The sequence below is a fragment of the Leptodactylus fuscus genome, chromosome 1 (assembly GCF_031893055.1).
Source record: "Leptodactylus fuscus isolate aLepFus1 chromosome 1, aLepFus1.hap2, whole genome shotgun sequence".
NCBI classification, from domain to species: domain Eukaryota; kingdom Metazoa; phylum Chordata; class Amphibia; order Anura; family Leptodactylidae; genus Leptodactylus; species Leptodactylus fuscus.
In genome coordinates, this window is record NC_134265.1 from 93,003,068 (window position 1) to 93,015,084 (window position 12,017).

General features: G+C 41.5%; 1 protein-coding gene across 3 annotated transcripts in view; it reads right to left on the reverse strand.

Annotated features, from left to right (window-relative positions):
* CAMKK2 (calcium/calmodulin dependent protein kinase kinase 2) overlaps positions 1-12,017 on the reverse strand; it is a 58,181-nt gene that overhangs the window by 18,108 nt on the left and 28,056 nt on the right. For all 3 annotated transcript variants that reach the window (XM_075273566.1, XM_075273585.1, XM_075273576.1), the window contains exons 5-7: positions 11,517-11,568; positions 10,024-10,157; positions 659-695 (exon numbers count right to left, since the gene is read on the reverse strand). In XM_075273566.1, coding sequence (XP_075129667.1) covers positions 659-695; positions 10,024-10,157; positions 11,517-11,568 — 223 coding nt within the window. The remainder of the gene's footprint in view (positions 1-658; positions 696-10,023; positions 10,158-11,516; positions 11,569-12,017) is intronic.

Here is a 12,017-nt window from a genome sequence, read left to right on the forward strand (position 1 = left end):
CTATAAAATGCAATGCCATACAATACCTGAATGTGCCTCTGTGGCACACGGGGAAAAGAAAGAAAAAGAATCATGGCACGTTCCATTGCATGCAACAATAGAGAGGTATTTTGCCCTAGAAGTCGTGCCTCTAAAGGAGTGTACAGTACTCTGCAGAGACACAACACACACCAGTATATGCCAAGACAAGGAGGCTGTAATAGAGGGGATTCTCCTGGTGTCTGGGGTTCCACAGCAAAAAAACCCCCAACCAAACAAAATGAGAGCCTGAAGCGTATACTCGATGCTTACTGGCTAAACCTCCTGATTTTGAAAGCTTCGGAGGAGGGGGGACCTCCTGACTCTGCCCAGATCTCTGCTGATACTTTTGTTTTACAGGAAGGAAAGGGGGGCTTTTTACCATCTCCCAGCTTAGTACACAAGTCCTCAGTTGAGAGCACACGTATGGGGGAGTCCAAGAGAACGGCCATTAACCTGAAAGCTATCGAAAGTCTTCTTCTAATAAAACAGGCTTATTAAACTTGCTTGAATCATATATCTTCTAACATATACTGAGACGCAAAAGCCGTATATTACAGTTATGTGCTGAGGGATTTGTATGTACTGTCCGAAAGCAAAAATGTGTAACAGTGCTTAAAATATGCTAAAGTTTCCCTACCCATGTAAAGATGGTCCTCACTGGGGTCATCCAGTACCTAGCAACAGAAGAGAAGAAGCAGTCAGCAAGGAGTCAGCAGACCTAAAATAGAATATACTCCCAAGGAAAAATTTGCCATCATGAATGTACTCTGAAAGTATCATGAAAGTATTTTAATACTATGACAGACACAGGTGGTGCAATGGACAAGCATTAGGCAAACCCTGCCCATACCCAGACAACAGGCTAATAAAATTCTGGGATGTATTAAGACAAGCATTGAATCTAGATCAAGAGAGGTCATTATTCCGCTGTACTCTTCCCTGGTCAGACCACACCTGGAATACTGTGTACAGTTCTGGGCGCCTCAATTCAAGAAAGACATCGATATATTGGAGCAAGTCCAGAGAAGAGCAACCAAAATGGTGGAAGGTCTGCAAACCATGTCCTATGAGGAGCGGCTAAAAGAACTGGGATTGTTTAGTTTGCAGAAGAGAAGGCTGAGGGGAGATTTAATAGCAGTCTACAAATATCTGAAAGGTAGCCACAGTGCAGAGGGATCTACCCTATTCTCATTAGCACAAGGAAGTACAAGAAGCAATGGGATGAAACTAAAGGGAAAGAGATACAGATTAGACATTAGGAAAAACTTTCTGACAGTGAGGGTAGTGAGAGAGTGGAATAGGCTGCCACGGGAGGTGGTGGGCGCTCCATCAATGGAAATCTTCAAGCGGAATCTGGATAAACATATGCTGGGATGATTTAGGAAAACCTGCACTCGCAGGGGGTTGGACCCGATGGCCCTTGAGGTCCCTTCCAACTCTACCAAAAAGATTGAAAAAAAAAAAAAAAAAAAAAGATTGAAACAAACTCTTTATTATGGGCAAGTGAACATGTATTATATTACATATGGAGCCAACGAGCCACAGACACCTGTAGTGACCACTGACCTTATAACTCATCCATACATCCTGTGTGAGAAGTAACTACCGTATGGGAACCAAATCGGATTAAAAATGCAAACTAATCTGCAGCATTATACGTAGCAGGAGGAGCTGAGCAGATCGATATATAGGTTGTGAGAAAAGTCTTTGTAATTTGCAATTTGTTCATATTACCTCTGCTCATTCTGGGTTTAGAAGTCTTGTGGGGGCTCCTACGTGACCTTCGTCATTCCCTATATGAGTGTGTATACAGATATAGCAGTGATTCACTCTACCCCTGCTCTTCTTCACGCTTTGAACCCTGCGTTTCCCCCCAGGGTGTTGGCGCTGCCAAACTAGTGGGTACCCTTCACCACATTTTTTGAGTGTGCCCTCTTATTCTGGGCTTTGAAGGGAGGTTAAGGCTCTGACAGTTACGCTCATTGTTCAGGGGGTCCCCCTTGATCCCCTTGTTTACCTACTTGGCCTCCCTTCTGGGCACCTGGGTGGGAGGGCCTCCAGCCTTTCCCTATACCTTTGCACAGCATCTAAGACTCTCATAGCTAAACATTAGAAGAGTGTAGACCCCCCCCCCCCCCCCCCCCACACACACACACACACACACACACACACAGGTTCTGAATATTGACCAGGATGAAGGATGTGCAGAGCCTTGAGTTTCTGACTGCGAGTCTTAATAATAACTTCAATGCCTTCCAGTCTATTTGGGCCCCTTGGGAAACCGACTGTATTCTGCAGGGTTTTTGATCGCGGACCTCCCATTCCTTCCTCCTGTTCTTCTCCCTAGTCTTTTGTCTCATCTTTGTGTTCCTCCCTTTTTTCTCTCTTTCTTTAGCAGGCCCTCGGGCTTTGATTATGTGGTTGCATTTACTCTGTTTGGGAGTCATAGGTTTCTCCCCCTCCCGTTTTTGTGTTCTTTCTTTCTTTGGAATTTGTATTGAAAATATCTTTAATAAAATCACAGTTGAATAAAAGAAAAAAAAAAGAATAGACTCACTTATGGTCCTGCTGTGACACAGAAGTATGCAGAGTATCTTCTCTTAGGCTTACTGGTCTACATTTACTAATACGCTCTACTATTTATGTCTGGGTTCTCATACAACAACTCTGCTGCTGTTTTACCATGGAAATTCAGCAGTGAGTTTCTTTGAAAGGCACTTGAGCAAAAACTCCTGAAATAGGGTGGTGTCTGTTGCAGCATTCATGCTAGATTCACACCAGGTCTGCTTCGTTCAACCTTCACATTGGTCAAAATAAATTTGCGCAAAAAACCCCAAAACAAATAGGATACCACCTACCCCTGATCCATCGATGTGGCCCCAGATCCCTTTTTCCATCCTGTGCCTGCACTGCTTGGGCTGGGAATTAAAGGGCTCAGGTGACCACTGCGACCATCTAGAGCCTGCTGAGACCAGTGATTGGCCACAGGAAGGTGGTTACCAAAGCACCTTCACTTTCGGCCCGAGCAATGCAGGCATGGGATGGAATGGATGACACTGTAACCGAGGACCAAGGGTAGGTGTATCGCTTTATTTAAAATTTTACCCCATCAGGTTTTCCAATTTATTGTAATCCATACAGATACAAAAAACATATAGAAGTTCAGAAAAAAATATGGTACACATTCATTTGGCTAGAACAATTTAGTACATCAGGACTGCATCTGCTTAGTGCTCGCTTTATATCACAGATTCGTACAGCTTTCCACCTAAGCCGCCAAGTAAGTAGCCAATCTGAGAGCGGCACTGTTGTCTGAGAATTTCATTTATCTTCTTTCTTTTAATCATATGAGCACCGTCTGACACATCCTCAGCCATGGTGAATGTAACCGCTATAAATGATCTGAAATGTTTACACAAGGCACATAGCTCTCCAGACCCAACCTGGAGAACATTAGCTGGATCTACAAACACAGATGTTGTATCTCATTCCCCAATACATTTTACACAGACATGGATTCAAGATGATTCAAGCAGACTCTGGAAAGCAGTAAAATAATAAAAATGCCATGAACGTACAAAATAAACCATGTACCATTGACCTTCATTTACAAAGCACAATTACTGCTGTGATCAATCTGCAAGTATTTTAAGGAATTTTACAACACATTCACATTACATTTTCTACAATTGTTTAGTAGGTCCACTAAAAACAGATGTAGCAGTATGCTAACCGAAAGACATCAGGTTTAGAGATGAGCGAACAGTGTTCTATCGAACACATGTTCGATCGGATATCAGGGTGTTCGCCATGTTCGAATCGAATACCGCGCGGTAAAGTGCGCCAAAATTCGATTCCCCTCCCACCTTCCCTGGCGCCTTTTTTGCACCAATAACAGCGCAGGGGAGGTGGGACAGGAACTACGACACCGGGGGCATTGAAAAAAATTGGAAAAAGTCATTGGCTGCCGAAATCAGGTGACCTCCATTTTAGACGAATAGTGGATTTCAAATCCGGGTCATATGAGAATGTGAACTTTGTGACTATGAGACAGGGATAGCTGTACAGGCAGGGATAGCTAGGGATAACCTTTATTTAGGGGGGAATGTTATTAAAAATAACTTTTTGGGGCTCTATCGGGTGTGTAATTGTGATTTTTGTGAGATAAACTTTTTCCCATAAGGATGCATTGGCCAGCGCTGTTTGGCCGAATTCCGTACTTTGGCCAATCAGCGCTGGCTCTGCTGGAGGAGGCGGAGTCTAAGATCGCTCCACACCAGTCTCCATTCTGGTCCGACCTTAGACTCCGCCTCCTCCAGGAGAGCCAGCGCTGATTGGCCGAATTCCGTACTCTGGCCAATCAGTGCTGGCCAATGCATTCTATTGGCGTGATGAAGCAGTGCTGAATGTGTGTGTTTAGCTCAACTACACCGGTGGAGTAGTTGAGCTAAGCACACAGATTCAGCTCTGCTTCAATCAGCGCTGGCCAATGCATTCTATTAGCTTGATGAAGCAGAGTGTGCACAAGGGTTCAAGCGCACCCTCGGCTCTAATGTAGCAGAGCCGAGGGTGCACAAGGGTTCAAGTGCACCCTCGGCTCTGCTACATCAGAGCCGAGGGTGCGCTTGAACCCTTGTGCAGCCTCGGCTCTGCTACATCAGATTGCTACATCTGATGTAGCAGTGCCGAGTGTGCATCAGATGTGTAGTTGAGCAGAACTGGCTCAGCACTGCTAAGTCTCTGCATTCGCATAGGAATGCATTGGCCAGCCTTTGGCCAATCAGCGCTGGCTCTGCCGGAGGAGGCGGAGTCTAAGGTCGGACCTGAATGGAGACTGGTGTGGAGCGATCTTAGACTCCACCTCCTCCAGCAGAGCCAGCGCTGATTGGTCGAGTTCCGTACTCTGGCCAATCAGCACTGGCCAATGCATTTCTATGGGGAAAAGTTAGCTTGCGAAAATCGCAAACTGACAGGGATTTCCATGAAATAAAGTGACTTTTATGCCCCCAGACATGCTTCCCCTGCTGTCCCAGTGTCATTCCAGGGTGTTGGTATCATTTCCTGGGGTGTCATAGTGGACTTGGTGACCCTCCAGACACGGATTTGGGTTTCCCCCTTAACGAGTATATGTTCCCCATAGACTATAATGGGGTTCGAAACCCATTCGAACACTCGAACAGTGAGCGGCTGTTCGAATCGAATTTCGAACCTCGAACATTTTAGTGTTCGCTCATCTCTAATCAGGTTGCTTAGGGTTCAGGGTTAAAATAAAACATGTTGCTGTACTTTTTTTATCCGACTGATAGCAATGGCTATCGAATTATCTATTTAAAAAAAATTATATTATATATATATATATATATATATATATATATATATATATATATATATATATATATATATACCAAAATTGAAGAAATAGAGGCATAAACCATGATCATATACAAAGAGAAGAGTCCTTTCAGGCATTTGTGACTATTAATATATTCTGGAAGTGAAGTTTATGTTATTTGTGTGGTGTGTTATTTTATTCTGTAAATATTTGCATGCTTAGTCACTTCCTCTTTTAAACACAATTGTGTTTATATGTAATGTCATTTTAGTAGAGTGACTAAGATGTTTTATTGTTCATATGTAGCAAACTTTATCATGACAATGACTAACTCCGGTCTGCTCTATGTACCTGCAGCAGAAGTAAAGCTCAGTGGTTTGTGTCATCACAGAAAGCCAAAACAGCAGCAGGGGACATCCAGCAAGGGAACTAATATATAAATAACTAGCAGGAGGACCCGGAGTAGCATGGGTATATTTCATTTTTTGTTTGTGTAGCGGCCCCATAAGAATTGCCCAGTTTTAAACTGGTGTATTTTGCATGTCGTTTGTGTGAGTCTATAAGCATCATGTTATCATATCTATCTCAGGATATCAGTGAAAAACCTGTGATCAGTTGTTATGGATACCTGGAGTAAAGCTGTGTGTATGTGACCTTGTGTAACAGCGTCATCTACAGCACCCTGCCCCTCTTAAAGCTGACCTACAACAGTGAAAAAAAGGCTGGGTTGTTATGGAAACCTGGAGTAAAGCTCTGATGTGAGATACTGTGTGGTGAGCAGTGTATCTAATCCTCCTATGTGTTATACTGTGTGCTGAGCCGTGTATCTCAGTTTGGATATCAGTGTTGGATACACCTGGAGTAATGCTGTGTGCATGTGGAGTGACTGTGTGTTTGGCAGTTGGAATATGAGTGAAAGATTTTCAGGTTTGTATTGGATAATGCAGGTCATTTTCTTGGGAATACTGTATCTCAGGAACGGTACATCCGAGATAGTTGAGGCCTGATCTCAAACTGTCCTGGACACCTGTTGTAGCTGTGTGCCAAATTTGGCGAAGATCGGTCCAGTCGTTTGGTCACGCATATATACACTGTGTGTGTGTGTGTGTGTGTGTGTGTGTGTGTGTGTGTGTGTGTGTGTGTGTGTGTGTGTGTGTATATATATATATATATATATATATATATATATATGATATTAAAAAATAAAATCATTGGTTTTCTTGACCATTTCGCTTCCCAGATGAAACTATATAGTGACTAATATATTGTGATTAAATACATCTTGTGCCACCAAAAACAATGCCTTAAATGGAGACATAAAAAGTAACAGTTGTCAGAATATGGCAACTAATATATATTTTTTGCATTTTTCAAAGTTGTAAAACATGGTAAAATTTGGTAATCCAGCATATTAACCCTACAAGATCTGCGTAAATTAAACACTAGGAGGAAGATTCCATCTAGAGTTTGGTGACGATTATGAAGCAGAATCTTAAAAACTGCTGCACGTGCCACTGAGTCAATGGCCCCTAAAAGAATCAACCCAGCCAGAATATAGTGTAACCAGCATTTAAACCTCCTCAGTCCTCAAATAAAGAGTCATAGACCAGTTGCTCTAGAGTAGTCCAATATTCTTTGAACAAAAGGCAGAAAGGAGGGAAAGGAGCTGCAGGTTCCCTGTGTACATTTGTTAGAAATAATTCTATAAAGAGGGAAGTCGATATTTGATCGGCTCAGAAAAACAGAGCAAAATACTGGCCTCATACCAGGAAAGCACAAACATGGAGGGAGAAAAACCATACAATTTACAAGGCATGCCAAAGCAAGAACTAACAGTTCTACTACAACATGCTTTTATCTCTATGTGCTTTGAAAGCTTTTCTTTCCTAAAAATATATGTTAACTTGTTACTGCCTAATGTAGTGCTGGGAAAGTAATCGAAAAATAACCAAAATCAAAAGTCAGCTCAAATAATGGATGTGAACTTGCTCAAATGAATTATTTCACATCCATTCCATCTTGTCTTGTACTGCCACTGGTAAAGGATATGTCACTATCTGTATTATTAGTGTATATGTGAATAACCAAAAGGGGGAAAAGCAGAGTGTCCTAAAATAATCGTACATTATTCAGAAAACAAGGTAAAATGTTCAATTAATTGTGATATGTATTTGGCTCATAGTCACCCAGCCCTACTATACAGAAACCATTACTCCATTGAGAGAGGGAGTACATCCAAAATGCTTACAGGATATATAAAGGGCATCAGACAAGAATGTTTTGGCTGGAATATTTTTACATTGTTATTTGAGGACTGAATTATTTTTTAGACAAATATTCAAGCTGAAGTCATACATTGCGGAAAAGTTGCTTTTCTGTTTTTTTTGTTTTGTTTTTTACCAAAGCCAAGAATGGATTTAGCAGGAGGGACATACACTTACTATATATTTCCCGTTCCTTTTAAAGTCACACTTGGCTTTGGCTTAAATAACCGCAGCAAAATCTACAAAGTCAAGAGTAGCTTTAAAATAAATCGGAAATTCCCTTCCACTACTGGGTTTGGCTCAGAAAACATAGCAAAATCTGCAAAAATAAAAGCAGCTGTTCTGCAACGTGGTTCCTCAGCCTCAGCCTGGTTGCATACGACCGTGTGCTTACTGCAGGCCATGAATGAACGACATGGCCAGCACAAGAGTGGCTCGCGGAAGGCCCCAATTGCCCAGTGAATAGGAGCTGTGGAAGCAGGGCCGCAAAATCAGACAGGAATAGGACCAGTTCCATATTTTATGGCCTGGACTGTCGGCCCGTCACATGAACATTTAATTCATGGTCGTGTGTATGGGCCCACAAAAATGAATGGGTCAGTGTGCTATCCAGTAAAAACCTCGACAGCACATTGACCTTTCACACGGTCATCCATAAGGGGCTTTAATTCATGTTCAGTGGATAAGTCTGTTGTACAAATTCCAGTGACTGCTCCTTTCATCTCACTGAGTCTTGTAGAAATCCATGCAATAGAAGCTGAAACAACCTCCTTCAGATGAATTGTTGGTGACATATTAGCCAGTCTCTGTTAAGCAATGAGGTGTTTTTAAGGCTGCAGTATTATTTCTACTGTTCTGTTGCACTTGGGAATATACAGCTCTCTGTAAAATCCAGGCTAATCAGGCTTCTCTTATTCCGACTTTACATAGAGCTCATCCAGTTTGCACGTTTCCAAGGGAACTGAGGTAGGATCTACAGTAGTGGTCTCTACAGTATTTCTAATTAACCCCAAAAGCCCTTTAGTGCTGTAGGGGGTAATGCATGCACTGCAGCCCCCACTAATAGACAGGGGTATTAGTAATAGGAGGAAAGCAAACTCCTCTGACTCAAAGACATTCCATCATGAAAAGAGTCATCATAGTCATTATGTCAGATGATAAATATGGCTGAAATTGGATCTGCTGATGAATAGCTGACTGCACAGGTTTAACGAAATAATATAAACCTGGAGGGTGATTATTGGTCTTCAAGGCTAAAAACATGATATGATATATGATATGATATATGTACTAATGGACACAAATTATGCACCACCTGTTTTTACATGAGACATTCTGTAAATTCAAAGACTACAAGAGTATCTAAAAAGTGACATTTTAAGGATAGTTCTTTTAATTTAATGATTCAATACAATTTCGGGCTAAACTAACAGCTTTTTTGTTGCAGATTTTGCTGCAGTTTGAGCCAAAGCTAAGAGTGGACTGGATAGAATGTAGACGTATAAGTACTTCCTGAATAGTCTTTAGGTAGATGGTAGTGTTGGACTTTTTCCAGTAGTAGCCTGTTGCCTATCCCTTACCTCTCATTGTATCTATCCTGGGGTCTTCTCAGTAGCCTGTTGCCTAGCCCTTGCCTCTCATTGTTTCTATCCTGGGGTCCTATCCCTAGCCCTTGAACTAAGACACTTTTAACTCAGTTATCAGACCAGGCTATCTTCTTTCTTTTTTTCATGGTCCAGTTCTGTCATTTATGTACTGACTGTAGGAAATTTCAGTGGTGGACAGCATGGGCATATAAGCCCTATATGCAGAAAGCTATAATGCTCTGTGTGTTTTGACACCTTTCTATCACAGTCAGAATGAACTTTTATGGCAGTCAGTCTTACAATAGCTCTATTGTGGGATTGGACAAGAAAGGCTAGCCTTTATTCTCCATGAACATCAATGTGCCAAGGGCAACAATTACTTTGACTAGGGCCAAATTGTGATGAACTGTCTACAAAGTGGCTCAGAGCCTCACATTTACTCATTTTCCTGCACGCAACCAGGCTTTTCTCAGGACTTCACAGCAGTGTTAACAACAACAGAACACTGTGATCTACCTCTCCTAAGGATTCTATCACATGGCATTTCAGGGAGACAATTTCCCCTTTTTGCTAAAAAGATGGACGTAAACACCCACAGCCATCATTCAGACACCAGCTTCAATGTTCCAACAGGGCTGAAAACTTAAAGTGGATTATTTTGCAGAGGCATGCTCTCCACACTTGATTTTCTTTTCTTTCTAACAGAAACATTAAACAAAAAAAAATGTCTAAAATGGTTCAACACAAAAAAGATAGCAAGTGTGATGACAGTAGATTTCACAATCAGGAGATCACATCATAGACTATTAAGTAAACTTACCTCAACCAACTTAACAACATTAGGATGGTCGAGTTTCTTCAAAATTGCGATCTCCTGGTAGACTCGCTCAATGGGTCCCTTAGCTTGTGAACCACCATCAGTAGCTGCCTTTGTTCCTCTGGGAGGTGGACGACCTATGAAAAGAAGAGTGCAAGTTCAGATTCAGCTAAATAGGCATTTGTAAGTAAAGTAGCATATACACATATTGTAAAGAAATATATATATGCCCTTAATTACTCTTTGTTATATTAATTGGCCTTGAGGATAAGCCTTAAATATCTAATTGGTGGGAGACAACTGTTGGTCCCTATACCAATCAGCAGTACGGGGCTGCTTCAAGCGCCCATGCTATGCACAACACAGGGCCAGAAACAGAAAGCTCCAGTCCCTGTATAGTAGCCGGACACTATCACTGTAGCTTCAATGGGAGCTGAGTTGTAGTTCCGACACCCAACCTCTATACCGGACACAGAGTCAGTTCTGTTGTATATAATACAGGCGCCAGAAGAGGTCCTGCGCAGTTGATCAGTGCAGGGGCTGGCTGTTGGCCCCTCACTGATTAATTTTATTTCCTATCCTTAGGATAGGCTATAAATATCCAGAGAAACTGGACAACCCCTCTATGCCAGGAGTGGGATTTTGACAGAAATGCCAAAGGGAAACTGGTGCTAGAACTCATCTAAGCTTTTTATGAGCTGCCAGCTGTAATTTCAGATGTTTCTCTGCAGCAGACAGAACAATGGTGAATTCAGAATTTTTCTATACAGCTATTTTAGGCTGTGTGTCCCAGAATTTTTAACCTACAGTCCTATGAAAAAGTTTGGGCACCCCTATTAATCTTAATCATTTTTAGTTCTAAATATTTTACTGTGTCCATCAGTTATTAGATATATCAAACTGAAATGGCTGTTGCAAATACCAAAATATTTAGAACTAAAAATGATTAAGATTAATAGGGGTGCCCAAACTTTTTCATAGGACTGTATCTTGACAAAAGGGAATATTCAGGAAAATAAACTTATCTAAATCTGTAACGGGTTCTATTGTTTCAAAACCTTGACTTACAGGCTGGTCTAGGAGCTTCCTTTCTCCAGTCTTTTGTGTAAGGTTCTAGATTTCAGCTGACTAACTGGCTGACTGCATAACCCGCTTTGCTGTATATGTATTGGCCTCGACTAAGAAGAGTAATGGCTTAGATTTTACACTGAGCCTGTCCTCTGCAAGTAGGGGGGAAAGCTTGCTGACATGTGGCCCAGTATCGGAACCAGCATGGAAGTCGAGGTTGTGAAACAGCTGGTGCCAGTCCAAAATCGGATAATTTCATTCCCCACCACCATTGCAATATGGTAATCTAGTGTAGAAATTCACTTTTAGGAATAACTCTTGAGCAAGAATTATGTATTTTTCCAGTGTCGTATTCAGAACTGGAAAAAGGAGGAATGTGAAGCTGTATTATATTATGCACGCAGTCAAAAATCTACTGAAAAACTCACGGGGAAATCCAGCCTGTCTCATTAACTTCTTCTTTGAAAGAACCTTCATTGCCTTTATTAAAGTGAAAAGAAAATAATTTCAGATATATATTAATATAAAGATGTATCATGTACTTTATAAGTAGAGGGACTTCATTTATCTATCCTTTGTTATTTTAGTTGTTCTTGTGCGTATTTCCTCATCACTTCCCAGTAAAATCAGCCCTGCCTCAGTACATAGTTAGTTAGTAAGATATCTGCGCTGGCCACTACAATGCCAGATAGTACAGAACGTCCAAGTTATATTTACTGGCTGCCTGTCACAGGAGAGGCGTCATTAATACGTAACCCAAATAAATGCCAGACATAATAATCCTGCATAACAAAAAGGAGCACTATGACACCACCAATGTAATAGCCACCCACAGACAAATGCTCTCATGCAGAATCATTTGTAATGCACGTAAATGAAATATTTTTATCTTGGACTTGTAAACCTATGTTAAATGTTAGAACAGCTCT